Genomic DNA, 22,036 nt, shown 5'->3' with positions numbered 1-22,036 from the left:
ACCGTTTGCGCCCTCGACTTCTAACAGATTACTGATGGGTTTAATTGAGAGGTCAGGTAAGTGTTCTTGGTAAAAAGAATTGGCAATGGTGGTTACCTGGGACCCTGAATCCAGTAAACAATTACATTCAACACTGTTAACTGAGACTGTAGCTGTGCATCGCCCACCCACTAATCTTTTGGGAAGTTTTGGCACTGAATGAGCATGAACTGGCTTGCAAAAAAGTCTCTCTGTCCTTTCCTTAGAGGGACTTGGTTCTACTTTAGCACCTATCTGTCCCACGATAGGAGCTTCTACCGGTTTAAAGGAGGAGACTGAGCAATTGGCTTTGACATCTCCCACTCGCGCTGCTTCTGTCTAAGAGCAAGTCTTTTAGTTGCAACTAGTGCTGGATTTGGCTCGTTGCTACAGCTAGAAGCTATGTGCCCATCTTCTCCGCACTTAAAACAGTATCCAGGCTTTGGTCTGGGCACCACTGCTGTTATCTGCTGAATCTGTTTGGGCTCATCTGGAATTTTAGTCCCCACACGGGGTTTTGACTCTTTTTGAGTTTTCTTTGCCTTTTTATCTGTGTTGTTAACCTTAAGCTGTGCAATTTGGCTCCTGAGCTCAGCGATTTGTTTGCGTAAGTCATCACAGTTATCATCTATTTCCAGTTCACAAGTGTTTTTACTCTGAGAGCATGTTGTTTGCACATTTGAATACACTCTAGTTCGTTGTGCCCCTAAGTGTTGTTTCATGCGTGCTGCTTTAGTAGCCTGTTTGTCTTCTTCAGTGCGCAGTTTGAGGAGAAGTGCTGTAAAATGAGGCGGGTTGTCTTTCTTTTGTTCGAGTTGCAGGTTTGAAATCAGCGAGCTGTCCCAACAGCCTCTGCAAAACTGCTTGAGCAGCTGCTGGTCGGCGTCACTGGAGGAAATTCCATTCCTCTGAATAACTAGGTTTAACAAGGTGTATAACCTCTGAAAGTAATCGGAAGGTTTTTCACCACTGTCCTGGTTTGTGTTTAAGAAGCGAGCAAAGAGCTCGTCGCCGTCTTCGACAGCTGCGTAAGCTGAATCGAGATGTTCAAGGTACGTTTCCGGGTCGGATTTTGGACTAAGAGCTTTAACGATGCTCGCTGCTGGGGCTGACAGACTCTCCACGATTCTTCGTACAATTTGGGACTTGGTGAGTGAAGGATCATTTATGCATAACACTACACTACTACGCCAAGTATCATAGTCAGTTTCAAAAGAAGGGTGTGGAACTCGCCCTGAGAACGGTTTTAGTCTGTATTGTGAAGTAGGCGGAGGGATAACCTCACTGCTTTTAACAATGTGTTCCACAATAACTCGCTGAACCTCAGGTGTGTTTAAAAGATTTGGTGGAATGCAAGGGTTTTGTTTTCCAGTCTCTGTAGGTGGACAATTGTCCTTTGAGTTGTTCATATAGTTAACTTCTGGTGTTAAAGGCAGGGAATATGTAACTTGGTCACTATGGAGCATTGGCTCTGGTTCAGTGACTGGTTCAGATGCATGGGTATCCCTTCCTAAAGATTCCCCAATTTTTGCCAGTTCCTCCATTAGAAGGTCTTTAAATGATTGATTGCTACGCGCAGCTATGTCCCTGAGCTCTGACAGATAGGCATCAGTGGCAGATGTGCTAGTTTCTAGACTGTACGCGCTGGCTAGGTCTTGAATATGGAAGAAAACATCTGGGTTCCTAGTACAAGGTTTGTCATAGGGTAAACATTGTTTCTTTAATTCCTTAACAGTGGCTTCATGTTGAAACTCCACAATAATCTGATCACAGTTTGGTAACTTAATGCGCCTGTTAACTGGTCCGAATCCTTCCATAAACCCAAAGACTTCGTTATCAAGGTCTGTATCAGTTAACCCACTGATTAAAACAGCATTTGAAACTTTGACCTTTTCTGTTTTCACAACTTCCATTTTAAAACACTCAAAAGTACCAATAATGCCAAAATGGCAAACCACTGTGACCTCCAGGCACTCTTATGATGTCAGTCAATGGTTAGCTAAGGTAACAACTCTACAATTCTCCTGGCTGGCTCGCCAAGTTTTATGTAACCGGATTACAGGATACAATAAGATAATTAAAAGAAAAAATAAACAAATGGGCCAATAATTAGGTTCGGGGAGAATTGGAGGTTGTTTAAGAATGACTGGAGTCACGGGTATAGCATGAAACGGTTTATATACTAAATTTTAATAATAATGGGAAATATAACACATAAAGATAACACACAAAAACAGATGAAAACAATCGACAATAGTAAAATGCTCGGTATGAGATTTGATCATATGAGTCACATGTCAGCCGGCGTCATGTCAAATCCCCACGCTTGGGGTGAAAGTCAGAGTCCGGTGGTGCGATTTTTTCCTACCGCACCGTTGAGATTGTTCACAGAAGAGAGCAGTCTGCTCTTCAGTTACTTGAGATGTCCTGGTTCGTTCAGTGGTTAAGGCTCGCCATCTCCCTCGTCAGGAAGAAATCCAGTTCTCGTTCCAAGTGAGTGATCATAGGAGTCGGGATCAAACCCAAGGAAAAAAAAACCCAGCCTGTAAACAACAGGACTGTTAGCAAGTTGGCATCGACCCTTCTCGTCACATCACAGCATAAAGTCTTACAGACTTAAACAAATGCTTCACTCTATTGGCATAGCCAATCATGTTTGGGTTCACAGTTCAACTAACATAACATCAATTTGATTGTCTATTAAAATAATTCTCAGTAGCTCTGGAAATATAATTACATATGACAACAATTGTTCAGCTCAATAGGCTCAGTTAGATTCTATTACTCTACACTATTCAACAAGAAATACATTCATGACAACAAGGATACATTTAGTTGTGTTTCTATACAGCATTGTGACACCTTGTATATCTGTAACACAATAAATAAATAAATAAATAAATAAAATGTTCTATAACAAAATTCAACAAAATATAAATTCTGGTCCTTTGGTCCACCTTTGTAAAATAATTCCTCCCTAATCAGTTAGCTTTTATTTATTTTTATTTATCTATTTTTTTTATTATTAAATGTTTGGTTAAGGGACGCATTGCTAATTCTATGGCGTTAGCTATAACGCCCCTGAGGACCTTGTACATCTAGGCCGTACCACCATTAACTGGCGGTTTGAGCCGTTAACTCCTGGGAATCCCATATGCCCTACCGCCGTTAACTGGCGGTTTGAGCCGTTAACTCCTATATGCCCTACCACCGTTAACTGGTAGTTTGAGATGTTAACTCCTGGGATCTAACGTCTAGCAGCCCACTGCTGTCACCTCGGTTGCTGTAATTAGCTTTTTGAATTTAATAATTTACTGAATTTAATCTCATTCACTCACCAACGCGCTCCAACGGTTCCCTCCTACAGAGGATTGGTTCACTCTGTCGTCTCCACACAAATCTATAAGAATGGAATTAATTTGATAAGCTATTTAAGTTTCCTTTTTTTTTTTTTAAGTTGCATCGTTAGCTTTTTCTCTTCTTTTTTCTTTACTCACCGCGTTGGTTCCAAGTTCCTAGCTCTTATTAGAAGGAGTCAAGTCCGCCTCTCCCTCTATCTATGCGGCACCCAAATCAGGGTTCTTCACGGCCTCGACCGTTGTTTTTTTTTTCTCTCTCTCTCTCTCTCTAACCGCTCAGTCTTTGCTTTCTGTATCTGCGTGCTGCACAGCCGTTTGTCTCTCCTCTCGCTCAGCTGCGTCGCACGGTTTTATTTCGCGGAGGCGGGACTTATTTCTCTCAGCCAATGAAATTTCAGATTCCCACCTGGACCAATAGTATACAGCTTTCCTCTTCTGTTTCTGTTAGGGATGTTCAAGATTCTTGTTTTAACCGATGTTTAATATTAAACTCGTTATTTTAGTTATTCACCCTTCCAATAATTCATTATGAAATTATCTATTAGTTAATTAGATATCTATTAATTAGTATTGTTAATTTCCTTAATTTATATTTTATATTTTATCTAAATTGAGGATGGATCATATTAGTAAGCCAATTAGTTAATACCTCATTAAGGTTCTAGCTTCTGGGTTACATCAACTTACTATGATTGTTCGTTGGATTGATCGGTAGGTTGGAAACTCTGATCATGAATCTGAAGAAACGATGACTGAGTGGTGAGCTGGAAAGGCGACTTCCGTTTATAGCCGCGGTTTGTGATGTAGGTGCAACGTGAAGGGAATCCCCGCGAGGGGCATGCTGGGAGTCCCTACTTCGCGGATTTTCACCTATCGCGGCCAGGTCTGGAATGCATCTACCGCGATAAACGAGGGATTACTGTAGTGACTTGTTATGCCTGTCATCAACTAGTCGCTGTCACGTGATAATGACCGGCAAGATGCAGCCCTCGGAAAAGACAGCAGCCTGCTGTCAGCAGGTGACAAGCTCCTGCGCTGGGGGGGTGGGGGGTGGGGGGGGGGGGGGGGGGGGGGGGGGCAACGCGCTGTGCCAGACCGTAGGTACTGACACGCGATCGTTCATGTCGGTTCATTTCCTTTAATGTTTTCAATCTTTTATTTGCGCCTGATGTGTATCGCTGCTGTGGAGCGGGGCACATCAACTTGTCCTCCGACGCACAGATCACTGATGCGCCCGGCAAGCAGGGAGCGCTCCGCTGTTTTCGCGGTCGGTAGATCTGCCTCCTGAGCACGGCCACAGTAACAATCAGGTGTCGCCACCTCAAAAACTAATTTAACACGCGATCGTTCATGTCAGTTCATTTCTTTTAATGTTTTCTGTCTTTTATTTGCGCCTGATGCGTTTCGCTGCTGTGGAGCAGGGCGCTGCGCGCATCACCTTGTCCTCCGACGCACTGATCACTGATACGGCCGCCAAACAGCGAGCGCTCCGCTGTTTTTGCGGTCGGTAGATCTTTTAAAACTGCAGTTCAAAGGTAACTCATGAGGTGAATATATATGAACCCAGGTAGCAGTTTTTCTTTAGGATTGAGAGGATATGCAGGAAGATAATAAACAGGCAGGACAGAAAAATAGTCAAATAAAAACAAGTTAGTTTTTGTACCTGCTGTTGCAACAAACAGACACCATTGAAGGTAATCAGAAGTGAGGAACAGAAAATGAAATAATTATTTTAATGTTTAGAGCAGCAGGAACTCCGAGAGGCTGCAGGCGCATCAGTGAGTTTGCGGCTGCTGCGCAGGGGGAGGGGGGAGAGGACTGAAGCAGAAACTACCGTTGTTAAAAGAAATGTGTTTAACTTTGAAAATGTGGGCGCAATTTTAATTGTCAAAAACTCCAGCGAACCATTAGTTCATTTTGCTCAATTAGAAATAGAGGCCTGCCTCTAATACTGGCCCTCCTTCCAATAAAGGCCTGGAGCTTGATGAGCTTGAGTCAAATAAAGGCCCGGGCCTGTATTAGAGGATTTACGGTAAATTCATCAATAGGTCCAACGCTCCTGCCCACGGATACACAGACCTACATCCATTTGATGCACAGCTTCCCTGTGACACCTCAACTGTCTCAAATGTTTTATCGTCCACCTTGGTCATAGATCCTGCTGCTGCACCATCATTGTCATCAACCACCTTAGGTGCTTCCTGCATTTCTGTCTCCAGGAGGAGATACTAAACCAAAACAAGAAACAGCAGGTATGAGCCCTAAGGTCCAAAAAGCTTATGCAGATCAACCATGTGGGATTCTGCAGCACCACTTGAACTTTAGCCTAGCTCGTTTTAGAAGAAGTGGGAATATGTCAAACACTATGCCCCTAATGGGGATTAAAGACTACATGACAAACAGACCACAGTTTGTGAGGCTGAAGAACTGCACATCAAACCAGGCGATCAGTAACATTGGAGCACCACAGGGGACTGTACTCTCACCATTCCTTTTCCCCCTGTACACCCAGAGGCGGAGCTGGCCTAAATGGCGCCCTGTGCGAGATCCCCCTGTGTTCATTAGCACATCAAGTTCTATTCAGTTTACCGGTAAACATATCACGAATGTACAACAGGTCAATTATTAATCATCTTGGCTACGTAGCTCAATCTATGCATTCCAGTAGCGTTTGCTACAAACAAATATAAAAACAACAATAAAAGAAAACAACTGTCTGACAGACAGCATAGCCGAATTCAAGGCAACACATAACAATAATCATTTGATTGCTCTTGGTTTCAAATTAAGCCCACTAAAGTGCTTAAGTAAATAAAAGTGTTTCAAAAACAGCGTTTTTGAACCGGAGTTCTGCTCGCGGTGGGAACTCCGCCGAACAAGGTCATTTTTTATAGCGAAAACGATCGACTGGTCACTGACAAGTAAAAGGGTGTTATTGGTAGATGTTAAGAACACTTACCGCTGAGGTAAAATGAGAGTATAAATGAATTGAGGGGAGAAAAACGCTTTGTTTTCCAACACCGTTCTACAAGCAACAAGCTTACAGCCACGGCAGGAGCAGCTTTCATGGTTGCCGCGACGTGGAAGGAGCCAATCAGGAGAGGGACCTCACATCAGCTGACGTGGGTCATGTGAGAGGGAGTAGTTGATATGGGTTACACTTTGTTGTGCTTTTATTACAGAAATATTAGCATTATCATCACTATTATTATTAAGAACATGCGATTTCTATGTTTTGTTTATGTATTGGTTGATGCTAAAAAAAAAAATTTTTTTTAGAAAAAAAAAAAAAAAAGGAAAAATGCCGCCCCCTGCAGACTGCCGCCCTGTTCGGCCGCACATGTTGCACATATCAATCTCCGCCACTGTGTACACCTCAGACTTCCAGTACAAATCAGACCTGTCATCTACAGAAATACTCAGATGACTCTGCAGTTGTCGGGTGTATCAGAGATGGACAGGAAGCTGAGTACAGAGAGCTGGTGGAGCGCTTTGTGGCATGGTGTGGAAACAATCATCTGACCTTGAACGTGAACAAAACAAAGGAGATGATTTTAGACTTCAGAAGAAACAGGGTGGAGTCAAACACTGTTTCCATCATGGGAGAAGAAGTGAAGGTGGTTGAAGAGTACAAATACCTTGGAGTTCACCTGGACAACAGACTGGACTGGAGAAAGAACAGCCAAGCTGTTTACAAGAAGGGACACAACAGACTGCACTTCTTGAGGAGACTTAGGTCCTTTCATTGTAGCAAGATGCTGCAGATCTTCTACAAGTCTGTTGTTGAGAGTGTAATCTCTTCAGCCATCGTCTGTTGGGGTAGCAGCATCAGAAGCAGGGACCTGAAAAGGCTCAACAGCCTAATAAAAAGGCTGGTTCTGTTCTGGGGACGACTGTGGAACCACTGGAGGAGATAATGCAAAGAAGGATTCTCCAGAGAATCAAGGAAATTATAGACAACCCTGAGCATTCTCTTCACAAGACTGTCCAACAACGGAAGAGTGTCTTCAGTCAGAGGCTTCTTCAGTTTCGCTGCAACACTGACCGCTACTGGAGATCCTTCCTGCCAACAGCCATTGTAATATACAACAACTCTTTGACGAGTTGATTATTGTTATTATTCTGAGCTACTACAGCAATCATTTTCCCTCTGGGATTAATAAAGTATTTTTGAATTGAATTGAATTTGAACTGAATTGAAGTGGAGGTGGTGGAATGTAAATAACTCAGTGTTCAGCAGCAGACTGGACAGGAGATACTAACCAGTATTCAAGAAGCAACAGAGCTGACGGTGCTTCTTAAGGAAGCTACGATCCTTCAGTGTTTGCAGTAAGAGGCTGCATGATCTCGTAGAAGTCTGTTACAGAGAGAATCCCATCTGCAGCATCAGAGTCAGTGATTGTAAAACATTGAACAAGCGGATATAAAAAGGTCAGTTCTGTTACTTGGGGCAGTTCTGGTGTTTAGAGTCAATTGGACGAAGGAAGAACATGATGGACAACCCCGATCATTCTCTTCACCAGACATTGATTCAACAGCCGTGTATTCAGTCAGAGGCTACTCAATGAATAATATTAAAAATATAGTTTTTGAATTTGACATTTGAATGTTAAAAAAATTCATAATCTGCAAAAATCCCCAGTCAGGACAGAAATGACAGATTTTACTGGTTTTGAAGCAATTTTTCACCTGTGGACAAGCTTCAAACATGCAAAATGTAACAATGACATCCTGTGGTCAAATGTGGTTACTGCAGCTATTTTCCTAAGCAATAAAATCACTTTCTCACTACTGTTTTGTGAGTTTCATGGCTGTTCCCACTTACGGAGCAGCACCAGAAGATTCTAGATGACATACACAGTACATTGATAAGTACATAAATACATTATTATATCTAGTATTATCACTCTTGGGTGTTTTAAAATAGGGAGCACTTACTACACTTATTACGGTAAAATTTCTCGGTTGTTTGATTATGTGTGGCCGTCTTGCTGTTATAGTTTTGAACGACTCATTAAAGTAAGTAAAATATAGTATTTAGTTTGTAACTGACTGATGACACAGTAACCTTACTCAAATACTACATTCCTCTTTCGTTTTTTTTTTTTTGGGAAGGAGTAATGAAAGGAGTAAGGAGCTGAGAATGAAATCTGTTTCAGTGTAACCTTCTTTCCAACGTGATAGAGTAATTAGTCTGTTTTGCGATTATTTCGCTGTAAAAATCTTACACATTGCTCCTTTAATTAAAAATGATTATCAAGCAATGTTGTATTAAATATTAAAGTGCAACGGTTTCATGTTTGCTACCTTGTAAGTAATTTAATCCCCGAACATGCGATTCTTTTTGTTTTTAAATACATACTAACTTTAGGTAGCATCAGTTGCACTCACAAACATTGTTTTGAGTGAAAAAATGCATATCTGCATAGGATCTTAATCATGCACATTTGATAGTATTTGGTAGACAAATACTAATTTCACAGACAAAGCAAGTTAAAACATCACACTGGCAGGTACAAACAGCTCATTTAAATCAAAAGGTGAACTCCAACCATCAATAACCTGCAGCATGTTACCGGGAGCAGTAGTTAGCCAGAAAATACCTACATTTTCAAAAATTTAAGACAGCCATTGCCTGAGAAGGTCAGGATGATCCCAGTGGGCTTGTATTCATCTCATCTCATCATGTAGCACTTGCACACCTCCCATCTTTATTTAAATGGTCCATTTTGAGCATCTTTTTCCTGAACGCTTCTTTTTCATATATTAATGGTGTCTTCTTGTCATCTCTGTTGCTTTTATCTGTAATAGGTGAGGTTTATCTCAAATATCAGTCATATATGTTTTTAATGGGCTGAAAAAATTTTTGAGAAAAAGCTCTTTTTTTATTTGCTGAACGAGCTGCTTCAGTTTTGTACCTCCAGAGTCAGAACCACTTACTGTCTAGTCTCCTCATGTGGCTTTCGACCAGTAGAAGGTGTTAAAGGTTTGTCACTTAAAAGTCATCATTTCTTCTGGTGTTTTTTTGTTTTGTTTTGTTTTTTGCTTTAGCATTTGCTGCAGCACTTAATGGCAGGAGTGTCCATTTTTCACAAAAACATTTAGTTTGCCAGGATTTTGAATTTTTAAGCAAATCGTGCATAAAAACACTGAATACACGTCTTTTCAGATTAGATTAATTCCAGTTTTTTGCATATCGTTGCTGTCAGGCTAAAACCAGATATTCAATTCTCCACACTTTCATGTTTTTACATAAATCAACTCTACTGACATCTTTTACGCCTATCAGTGGTTTTATGTCTGGACTCGAAACGTCAAAAGCAGCTTCTGGATTTTGACCACACAGTTTATTCAATGCAAACGTTAAAAACTTTAATTTGCTGAAAAGTTTTAATCTGGGAATTCAAGGTTTTGTAGCAACCGTGATGTAGCTGTAACTGTAGATATGATAAATGACCCGCACTCGTATAGCGCCTCTCAGAGTAAGGACTCCAAAGCACTTTACACTACAGTGTATCATTCATCCATTCACACACACATTCACACGCTGATGGTGATGAGCTACAATGTAGCCACAGCTGCCCCGGGGCGCACTGACAGAGGCGATAGATGTGAATTATGAAAACTTGCTGTTTAAATAGTGCATTTATATTCACCAAAATGTAACTTCAGAAGTTCTTGTGCTCTATACCAGTGATTCTGAACTGGTCTGGGTTTGAGACCCACCATCACATCTTAGCCGTGACCCAAATCAAGAAATACTTCTCAAATGAATTTAATGAAAAGTAGCAGCAGTTATGTGTACTCATTTGAAATAAAAGTGCTATGATTGCGTACAATTGTGTCCTATTTTGTGTTGTAAAAATGCAGGAAGCGGTTAGCACTTCCTGAATGTATCACCACCTGCTGTTGAGGAGTGTACTCCAGTCCAAGAGACCAAAATCCAATTAAAAATAAAACTACATGATTCATTTTTGTAACTTTTTGCCCTGATAAAGATGTGTGATTCACTAAAAATGGCTACGCAACCCATTTTTGGGTCGAGACCCCCAGTCGAGAATCACTGCTTTAGCCCATCCACCTTCAGATTTCTACAACAACAGCTGCGAGCCAAGACCACGCCAAGCTGAGATCATGTTCAGTACTTACAAACCAGAATTTTATTCAAATCTGCTTAATTTAAAATAAACTGTGTACAAATTTTACATTAAAAACAATTAAATGCAAATCAAAACTTTAATCTATCAACAGAACCTCAGCCAGGCCCGCACAGGCTGTGCGTTTCAGAACCAAAATGGAGCCAACCAGGTGTTAACACGCAATTTTACAAACAAATACCATCTTACCTGACTTGCTCGTCTTGTAGTTCCTAGTTAAATCCTTCTTCATAATTGGTGCAAGCTGCACCTACTTTAACTCTCATCTTAGTAGCTATACTTCTTCTCTTCTTTATTATTTCTGTGCTGGTCAAAAGAAATGCACTAGGTTTATTTGTGCCTGCATGGCTTTTCCTAATATCCAGAAGGGGGTGGAGCTTAAAGGACAGTCACAGGTTCATCTGTTTGTTTCACCACACCTGTGTTCAGTTTTATTAACATTTGTCAGCCCCTATGTGCTTTCTTCCCAGTCAATGGCTATAAGCCATGTGTTAAAACCAGTTAGTGATTGGCTGTCCCAACTGATGATGCTCTGAAATCTTAAAAGAGTTTATGGTTTAGTCATCATGAAATGCGTTATTTGTGTGATGATTATGTATGATTACGGTTCTAAATGTGTGAGAAAAAAACAGACACATTTTTTAAATGGCTAAAACATTAATTTCTTGTATTTAAAGAAAATCTCAGTGAATTAATAAAGAACTGGATTTGTATTAAGTAATGTTTTTAGGCTGGTTTTAATTTTTTGCTGATTTTCATGTGTGTGTGAATGTTTTTTTTGATGTTAATTGTTGTATGTTTGCAGTCTACAGCACTTTGGCTCCCTCTGATTGGTGGTGAAAGGTGCTTTATAGGAGTAAATGAAAAGGGAAAATGCCTTAGTATTTTGTATGTTTAATTTTTAATATTTTCAACAATATCAAAAACTTATTGTTCAATAATTCAGTTTTTTATTATTTATTTATATATATATATATATTTTATGATCCCAAGGCAAACAGAAAAGTAGAAAGGTGATAAAGGCTCAGCTCTCTACAGATTAAAATTATTTTTTTCCATTTGGGTCTAATAAATTAAATAATTTGAGGCAGATCACAAATAATTTATTAATAATGCTAAATTAAAAGCTGCATTAACTGAAATCTGAATTATAAAGTTACTAAGTTTCATGGGGCCCCAAGCAAAAAGACCCGTTGTTCGGTGCAGACTTGGAAATGTGTGGATGTCTCCTTGTCCTTTTCAGAGATTTTCAGTCTCACAAGAGTTGCTGTTCCGACTTCATTCGTTTTTCAGCCCTCTGAGGGGCCCCCTGTGACCTGGGGGCCTTAACAATTTTCTGCCATGCCTGTCGGCATGCGGCGCCTCTGCTTTAGCCGAGGTTAATTCTAAAATTGAACACATAAATAATAGCAAAGCTTTTAATTTATGCAACAACACAAAATGTCATGAGCCTCTTATGGGTGATATGATTAAAACCACCTAATTCAAACTGCCAAGTCAGGCACAACAAATCCTTATTGGTTCTTATCTGCATTTCTGACAGCGTTATTACTGCCGTCCATGCTAGAGTGGACCCAGTGCAGGTAGTTTTCACGGATGAGTAAACCTGCCATAATGGAAACATGGTTTTTGTATCAGTGTGTTCCATAAATTATGAATGTTCTTTTTTTATTTATTTGTTTATTTTTGCAAATGCATAAACAGTCATAAATCATCTATTTGAGTCTTATTATAAGAATCAAATTTAAACGGGGCGATGAATGAAATAATGAATTTTCCTAATGATGTGTGAGTTGCTGAACAGTCTGAATTGAACGAAAGCCATGTTGCTCGAGACGTAATAAAACATCCTGACAGTTTCCTCTGCAGATAGACCGCACTCGGAAAAAATGAAACAGAAAAGCCTAAATCCCGCCACTGGATAATATCAACCATATTAAAATGCCACGATGCAGCGTGTGGTCCCCAGAGAAAACACGTTAACCTGCATAAAATAAGATCTGAAACTATACATAAACCAGTCATGTATTATTATAGCACTCAGACTCACAGAAAGCACAAGAAGTTTGTTAACTTAAATACCCATAGCCAGTCATATGCTGCCTCCTATATGAGCACCATATATAAGCCTTAGATCTTATTGTTTTGAGTCCGCATTCAATATGCTTGATGCTAATGAGACCCATCTAATCCCAGACAGAACTAAAAGGACTAAAACATGAATACTTTAAATTTTTGACTTGATCTAAAAGGTGCCCATTAAATGAAATGACTCCTACAATAGTTGACGAGGTCTACGTGTTCCCGGTCACCACAGCAGCAGCAGCCTAATTAGTCACAGAGCAGGTGTTATGCAAGGTAATGTATCATTTTAGGCAATTAAAATTTTTATTCTGAACCTTTCAAAAATGATGCATGGCCTTTTTTAAACAGGATTTGTAAGCCCTCGTTTTAATGAACCATTTTTCTTTGAACAAACAATGCGTATCTATAATTATATTTGTTCTATCTGTTCATCCATTATGTTCTGTTTGTAAAAACTCATTATGATACACATTACAACTCGATTTCATTGTCAAATTACATAATTTGCAGGGACCTCAAAAAACAATCAAACAGTAGATGACTGGATTTTGTTCCAATATAGTTTGTTAAAATGTAGGACTGACAACCTAGCACCTGTACTCTTTAGCTGGATTAGAGAAGCCCCCTTTTGCTTACAACGGCCTATACCAGTAACGAGGAACAATGTTTATGCGTGTTTGGGTATTTGCCAGACGCTTTTGTCCAAAGTGAACCCTCACCCTCACCAATAAGGATGTAACAATGAAATTATAATCAAGGCTAGCAATGAACAACTTAAATGCCTTTTCCACTCGTACCTACTCGGCAGAACTGGCATGAGCCGGGGTGAGTACGCTTCTCGTCATTCACCAACTCTGAGTGTTTTGGTTGCAGGAGAGGGAGCGACAGCTGATCCTCATCAGCTCATCAGCGGGGTGGCTTTATAAGGAGGATGGTGAACATGACTCGACGCCGGAAGATTATCACTGACTGGTAGTCTCTAGCCCTTCGTACTAACTCGTCTCTGGTCTTTTGAACTCTTGTGAATGTTTTTGAAACCTCGATTAATATTAGGAATTTTTTGTCTGGATTACTCACCTCAGGTTGGCTTCATCTCTGGATTTCCACCCAACCCTGCAAGGATCTCTCACCGGTTCGCTTCCTGGTTCACCATCACCCGCTCAGCCGACCCGCTCCGCTCCCTCTCCAACTCCACTCTCTCATCTCGGAACTACATCTCTCACCCTCTCGGACCGCTCATATTTACTCCTGGACCTTACCCCGGCTCATCCCCTCCCTAGCTCTCCTGAACTTCCGTACCGTAAGTTCCTCCTACAAACACCCCACCTTGGACCACAAATCCCTATACTCACCTCTGTTGCTTTCCCTCTAGACGCTGCTTCCTGTTTCCCCATCCGCTGGACTTCCAGTGTGCCCTTAGTTCTCCGTTTAAATAAAAAAAAATGTTTCCCTTTAAATCGTCTTCGTCTCCTGATTCTGCATGTCTTGGGTTAGACATTTGCCCCAGAACATGACAGAATCTTCCGGCCAATGACAGGAACTCAACTCATCGTGGTTTCCAACCGTTTCCACAGGCAATGGGTAACAAGTTGGCGCCCCTTTTTCAGTACCAACTTTGATGTGGTTTTAAGCATACCGAGCTGAAAACGCGATGTTAGAGTCTAGGGGGCGGAGTCACCGGTTACTCCAAAATGTTCTGCCTCGCTGCTCGTTCGGCAGAAAGCCACTGACTAGCAAAATATTCAACTTTGTTACTAGGGATGTGAGAAAATATAAATATATTGAACTATAGTAGTATTTTGTGTTTTGATACTGAATCAATATTTAAAAGTGGTGATTTTTTTTAATCGAGAATTTACCCTTTTCGGGTAGTGCAATGCAAACTCTGACTGCTAGTTGGCAGCAGTTTTTATTGCCTTCATTCTAATAGAACAGGGATATTCAATTCCGGGCCTGGAGGTCCAGCACATTTTAGCTTTAACTCTGTTTCAACACATCTGATTTCAATCAGCAGGTGATTAACAGGTTTCTGCAGAGCCTGATGAGCTGTTGCACAGGTGAATCACGTGTGTTGAATCAGAGAAACCACTAAAACGATCTGGATACCAGACTTCCAGGACCAGAATTGAATACCCCTGCAATAGAACAACGAGATGTTGTGATGAGATGGAGCTTGTGTGTGTCAGACTATCCATCCAACCAGAACCCGCTTTGTCCACGTAGGGTCGCAGGGGTCGCAGGGGACTGGTGCCTATCTCCAGCGGTCAATGGGCAATCAGGCGGGGTACACCCTGGACAGAGAGCCAGTCCATCACAGGGCAACACAGAGACACACAGGACAAACAACCATGCACACACACACACGCACACTCACACCTAAGGACAATTTATACAGACCAGTCAACCTAACAGTCATGTGTTTGGACGTTTGGACTGTGGGAGGAAGCCGGAGTACCCGGAGAGAACCCACGCATGCACAGGGAGAACATGCAAACTCTATGCAGAAAGATCCCAGGCTGGGAAGCGAACCCAGGACCTTCTTGCTGCAAGGCAACAGCTCTAACCACCGCGCCACTGTGCAACCCAATGTGTCAGACTATTCCAATTAAATTCATTTTTGCAAATATCATCTGGCTTGTATCACAATTTATTGTATCTTCTCCCCTGTACTATTGCCAGCTCTTGTGTCTCCCCAGATTCTTGCCAACACACACCCTTAATTGCTACGATGTCTTCCAATGTTGCATTGTGTTTGTTTTTCAGGTACAAATCACTTTGCACTATTGTTGTGTCGCATACAAAGCACCTCACATTATTTTTAGAAATCCCACGGCCACCCTGCTATGATGAGCCCACTAACTAGAGCTATTTCTCAGTTTTAACAGAAAACCACCTGAACGTGTAGAGTTGAGTTGAGCCGAATCGAGCTGTGCTCACTAGCGGACAAAAAATCATTACAGGGAAGAACTTGCCTAGAAATCTAGACGGACAGTTGCCAAAGCAAAACAAACCTTCTCAGTGGCCTAGTGGTATGAGTGTCTGCCCTGGGCCTGGGAGATCATGATTCAAATCCACAGTCAGGTCATACCAAAGACTTTAAAGAGCGAGTAACGCCTAAATTAACTTCTTTTTTTTTTCTGATAACCTGTATAGATGAGTGTCTAATGGTGCTGTACACATGTGTAATCACTGTGGCAGTTTAGTGCAACTTACTTTAAATTTAATATTTCAGCCCTAAACCATTGTTACGGACCCTGAGTTCTCCAGCACTCCGCTTCTACTCTGCACCCTTATTCCTGCACCATTTTCAGGACCATGGAGAGCGCCCAGCTCCCTGGCTTCACTCTATGCAGCTGACTCCCATCAGGAATCACCCAGCTGGAGCAGATAAAGATCAGCGCTGCTCAGAGAGGACAGAAGCGCGAGAGGGGAGAGAGAGGAGAGAGCGAGAGAGAGAGAGAGGATTGAGGCTGACAGAGAGAGGACTGGAGAGAGGATTGGAGTGAAAGATTGCTTACTTTGGAGAACTTGTGGACGGTTGCCCCTGGCTGGTTTAATTTCCACCCGCATAAGAAAACCGGTTGAGCTCCGGTTTTCTTTGCTCTTAACAGAGTTGACTGTTGCGTGGGTGAGTTGGTTCACCAGTGGACCTTTTGGTAAGGCCTCCGGGCAAGCTCCGTTGTTCCTGGTTTATTTTCAGAACCAGTGAGTTTCCGTTCCCATTGTTATTTGCTCCTTTAGTTACTTTAAGCCCTCAGCATTTGTTCCTGCAGCCTGAATTAAACTCCTGTTTTCATTAAACAGGTTTTTTTATCCCTTAGGGACACCTTTAGTTAATAAAAGGACTTTCTTTTGATTGTGACTTGGTGTCAGATTGTTCCTTTTCTTTTCTCACGTTCCTGTGTTAGGCCTCCCTGAACCTAGACCAGGCTGAGGTCGTAACAACCATAATGTATATCTCCATCTTCAGGTTAAAAACTCTGCTCCACATGTATGTAGAGTTAGCTGTGGCTGATGGCTAAGCTGCAAAACGTGACGTTGTCAGCAAACCACTACGTGACTGCACCGCACTGGTCTCCAGGTGAGTCAGCCGCACCTCCACCTGGCTCAGCCACTCACCTGCCGATATGACACGCCGGCTCTCTGAGCCGCTCGCCTCCTTGAAATAAATGCCCTCCTCCGCTTTTCATCTAATGATCGTGGTTAACAGGAAATCCTCCAGAATGCTGCAGAATCTGTGTCTGCTTTTCTCCTGAGGGGTAAGTCTTGTGTGAGTGCATGCTTGCGTGCACGCGCGAGTGCACACGCGCTCATTAACAGCTAGTTCTTAGACTGAGAAACTCCAACAGCACACGCAGGGGCATGGACGTAATTTGGGGGGGGGGGGGGGGGGGGGGACAGGGGGGACATGTCCCCCCCCCACTTTTTCCAAAGTCAAGTTTTGACCCCTGCACTTTTTACCATCCAAAAACAACACTACGCTATAATAAACTGACACTGGTTAAGCTCTAGGACCAAGCGGAAAACAACCGTTTGTGTTGAAGCCTGTTTGTGTAGAGCATACTGTAAAGACCCCCCGTGCCCCCCCCACCCCCCCCCCCCACACACACACACATACACACACTTCTAAAGTGAAAATTACGTCCATGCGCAGGGGAGTTGAGGGGGGTGCGGTCGGAAGTGTGGATGAAATATACGTCTCCACCCAGGCCTTGACCCTCACTTTAAAAATGGAACCCAATGCCTGTCTGCTTGACATTCAGCTTTAAGGGGTAACAGAACTCTATCGATTTGATGGGTGGGATAATGCGACGGAACAGAACAAGATACCAACGGCTTGTTTCAAACGGCTTTGGCATAAACTCTGGACTTTTTAGACTTGGCCTTTTCTTCGAGTCAAAAGCAGATATAGGTAATCTTTAGGAAAAGTACATGCATCTTCTTGGACGGTGTATGGCGGACTGCCCTATTGACTGACATCCACAGCAGCGAGAACGTCACGTTGTTCGTTGTCCGATAACATGCAGAGACAGCTTAAAAGACAACCGTGGATTCCCCCCTGCATGGGCTCTTCCTATGGGTCGTGGCCAGACTATAGATTCATATTTGGCTTGCCAGGCTAGAGAGGAACTCTAGTCAGGCTCTGTCAGATGTGAAAATTTAGAATTAGAATGCAACAATAGAAGAAAGAGCACAAAAAGGGGGAGCATTAAAACGGGATGGGAAGTGCAAGGGTGGGAGATGCTCTCTGAAGGGCTGGGTCTTCAGCAGCTTCTTGAAGATCGAACGGGATGTCCCTGTTCTGGTAGAGTGAAACTAGTCAGCAGGAGATAGAGAAGTCGAAACACCAGCGGCTCTAAATTAGAATACTAATGTTGCAGGGGCACCGCATGCCTGACAGAGAGTGGAGTTGATTTAAAATAGGTGGAACTATTGTGCAATCAAAGGCTTGCTTCCAGGGAAACAGATATCAGTCGGAACAATGCCACTGTGTGACTGTGTACGTCCCAAGGGGAATTGTGAGGCTTTCAAAAGCTAATAATGGGGAGGGGGAATGGCTTTTTACATTATTGTGACAATAAGTGATTCATCTGAAAAGTGATTGAAAGTAGGCAAAAATGTTCTGAGTCATGTACAAGGTTGCAATTCAGCTGGCTTAAAAAAATATCTCTTTTCTCACTTCTGGTATTTTTTCTTCTAACGGAGGATTGCTCCTCCAGTCTAAAGAAACGTGTCAGACTTTATGCATAGCAAAGAAAAAAGCAAACATTGAAATCAGTGCAATACACTCTCTGCAGAATTACTTTCCCAGATATACACATTTCATAATAGTCCACAATTTCTGTGGGTCTAAATAACCCAGTAAAAGGCACAGACCTACAAAACAGACCACGAGGTTATGGGTGTTTCCTACAAATAAGCCTAATCCATGCAATGTCAAGCCCTTTTAAGGCATTTTATAGATTATGACTGGCAGATTATAGTATTTGGGAAAGTAATTGTCGTCAGGTGTTATGAACATTCAAAGCTTATTCTCCACCCCTGTCATCCCAACAGCAGAGATTAGGCTCGGAGGGGAAATCTTCTCTCTTGATGGAAGGAAGGAAGGGGGGAAAAGGCACTCTAAGTATGTGTAGCCAATCAGCTCTCTGCTTTCTTGAGCACCCTGTTCCTCTGGGCCATTTGATCCAAGAAAAGAAGAGTCCTCCTTCCGCCCCCAAGACCTGTAATACCTGCACGATGAGTGCCACAGTGCTGCCAGCTGCAGCAACCAAACTCAATCCCACCACGTCAAGGCCTCCCGCAGAGAAATCCTCAGGCCTGAGAACAGCCACAACACACAGAAGCTCTTTAGAGCCCCCTGCTGTGCTGATTTAGTACAGCATGTTAGGGGAAAAGGACGTGAGCCATTTTGCTCAACATAGAAAGTCTTTTAGTTGTTCACTGAATCGACTATACTGGAGTGTAAACTGTACTTTTCAAGTAAAATGTATGCAATTTAGTACTAGAACTGTATTATAGACAGCCGTGTATTGTATTAATCATTGTAATGGAGATGAATTGGTTAAATTGAGAAGGAGAAATCATCCAAGGACGCATCTAAAGGTCACGCTGAAGATTAATTGTCCACAGTTGATGACAAGGGCAGAAGCAAAACACCCATTTTTAGGCACTCGCTTCCTCTGAGCAGCATTAAATCGCTGCGACCGTTCCCAACGCAGAATATCTTATTGGAGGATTTCTGCCCACAGTGATGGCATATCATCCAGCAGAGCTCGGCGTTGTTGTAAAAAATAGAAGGCAAACGCCTTGAGCTGTCAAGGGGCTGAGATTGCTTGTTTGGAAGGTTCAGAGAATAGCGCCACTTGTCTATGCATGTCAGGTCAAATGTCTTCCATCACTGTAAATCTCATTTTATAGTTCAGCTTTTATAGTGACTTAATTAAGAATACAAAGGCCACAGGTCCTGAGTTAGCATTTTCAACGCATGCTGTTTAAATTATAGCTGCTTCTTTATTGGATGAGTGGTTGTCACAGATGATTTACGTTCCGCATATCAAATCAAAACAGCCATCTCAGGGAGAAGACGGCATCACGGAGATTCAGAAGATCACTGAGGATGTGTTTTTCCTCGAGTTGTCATTTTGTGACTCTTTCTTTGATCAGCAACAGCTTCAACGCAGAGGGACTTAACGTAAATCAGGACGGTCAAGCATTAAAGGTGACAAATCTACAAACAAGCTAGGTTTTGAACGCAAACACGATCACGAAACAGTCATCCCTCCCCTTCGGTATCTTCCCTGAGATGCTTCTGTTGGAACCGGAAACCCGCGATGCCAGACAAAACAAGATAGAGCTAAATACCAGTCACTGTTTTCTAGGTCCAAGCGACTTTTGTTGACTAACTTCAAATGGTGTTTTTCTTTTTGGGACTCTGGTAGTTTGTGCTAAAGTTGAAGTGGTAGCAGCTGGCTGTTTCTCCTTCTCTGATATTATTGAGCGAAGGACCTCTTACACCAGTGATGTTCTGTTTCTGAATACACAAGAGTGTAATGAATGGAGGACCCAGAGAAGTGTGGACATTTTGGCAGTTTGGCGAGACTTTGGTCTGAAAAGTGTCATTGGCTGATGTTTTTAGACAAATGCGAGAGAACCAATTTAATTATTTTCTTTTTTTTTATCTCCACAACATTTATAGCTACATGATGTTTGAACGTTGTTAAGAGGCATGAAAAATGTTTTAAGCTAATGTGTTAGGGTTAGGGTTAACTTGTGCACTTTAACATGGTCAATGATTAGCAATTTTTAAACATCCCTTTCTCTTTAGAGATTTTCAAAGCTGAAAGGTTTTTGTCTCCATGACAACTCAGGTGTCATTCTCCAAAGCTTCCAGATATATTCATTTTCCTTTCATTTACAGAGATCCACCTGAGTCAGCTCATTATGATAATTTTTGTCATTAAATGGGAATAAGAGATTAGAGTAGAGACACCCTACCTCTTTCAAACAGCAGGAAGTAAAGCCAGATCAGTTTTTTTTTCCTCCACAAAGATTTGGGTCTGCATATTAAAATTAGATGGGGGGGGGGGACTCTAACCTAATGAAACTAGGCAGCTCAACAGTCAGACTCTGCATTCTGATAATACAACCGCATCACTGGTGACAAGTTCATAAAGGCCACGTCTGATCCTCTACTTTAAAATTAATGAAGACAGTTGGCGCAGGCTGCATGCAGTTTAACCCCGTAGGAGGACCCACAGATGGTTGTGACATGGGCTGAAAGCAAAGCAGCTGATTGATGTAGAATCTGAGCCGTGTATGGTCGCTCGTGGAATATCACACCTTTAAAGATTACCTTTAGCAACACGCTAATGAAGAGTTGCATTGTACCCTTAGGTTTTTTCAAGGCTGTTTCACGTCTATTCTCACCATTAGTGGCTAATGGATGTAGCCAGAAATGTTGCAATTCAAAAGGGCCTAAAGCAAAACATGAGGGGTGATTGAAGACCTGCACAGTGGTGTGCATCACAAATGTGCACTCCAGCATGGAAACCCAAGAGATATTTTTTGCAGGTTTTTAGTTTTTTCATTTCATTCTTTGGTAATTTTTCTTCAAATGACACCCGCGAAAGGACGGTTGCATCACATTAATCTAGCAGATCGCCGGAGCTGTAAGCAGGGCTATCCAAAAATAAAGACTGGGGTTTTTCTTGCATATTATTTTGTAACGTCATGAAGGGGCTGTTCCACCGAAGGTTATTTACCCTCTCTCTCTCCTCAGGAAGAACTAATCTGCATGAGACTGCCTCAAGGTCATGCATTTGCTTCTAAACCGTTTCTTCATTTCCAGCTCAAGAGAAGAATGAAGACAAAGGACTCTTTCTTTTAATAAATCAGAAGAACTCTGTTTTTAATAAAGCTAATCAAACAAAGTGTTAGTCCAATAATAAAATGTGAACCAATCTGTGAAATGACAATGTTATGATCAGTAGTATTATAATGAGTAATATAACTTTAAACTAGCTGCACTAGACATTCTCATCCACGTAACGTTAAGAATCACATGACACATTACCTTTTGATTTCAGATTTCAGATTTCATTTATTGGCCAAGTAAAATTACATTTACAAGGAATTTGGCTTTGGTAGATGTTTGCTCACTAAAACATACAACAACCACAATAAATGAGAATAAAAATACCTAAAAACACATAAGAACATGTATACCCACACACATGTTCATTTACACACACACACACACACACACACACACATATCCATAAGTATACTGAATAAGTATTAAAAACTATAGTAAAAGGATGGTAAAATAATCTACAGATTCAGGAGAGAAATGGCTGAAGGAAAGAAACTGTTCTTGTGTCTGGTAGTTTTTGTGTACAGCGATCTATCGCGTCT

At 41.7% G+C, this 22,036-nt stretch overlaps 1 protein-coding gene across 1 annotated transcript; it reads right to left on the bottom strand.

Annotated features, from left to right (window-relative positions):
- Window positions 1–293: 293 nt before the first annotated feature.
- On the bottom strand, window positions 294–4,059 carry LOC129163801 (zinc finger CCHC domain-containing protein 12-like). The gene is made up of 2 exons (XM_054742563.2): window positions 3,357–4,059; window positions 294–2,561 (listed from the first exon to the last, which is right to left on the bottom strand). The coding sequence occupies exon 2, from the start codon at window positions 1,929–1,931 to the stop codon at window positions 294–296; it is 1,638 nt and encodes a 545-aa protein (XP_054598538.1). The 5' UTR covers window positions 1,932–2,561; window positions 3,357–4,059.
- Between the last annotated feature and the right edge of the window lie 17,977 nt (window positions 4,060–22,036).

The sequence above is a fragment of the Nothobranchius furzeri genome, chromosome 13 (genome assembly GCF_043380555.1).
Source record: "Nothobranchius furzeri strain GRZ-AD chromosome 13, NfurGRZ-RIMD1, whole genome shotgun sequence".
Taxonomy (NCBI): Eukaryota; Metazoa; Chordata; class Actinopteri; order Cyprinodontiformes; family Nothobranchiidae; genus Nothobranchius; species Nothobranchius furzeri.
This window is presented reverse-complemented; position numbering and strand designations above follow the sequence as displayed.

What these genes read in the sequence shown, in the direction of transcription:
- LOC129163801 (XM_054742563.2), bottom strand. Translation starts at nt 1,931, where the DNA reads ATGGAAGTTGTGAAAACAGAAAAGGTCAAAGTTTCAAATGCTGTTTTA.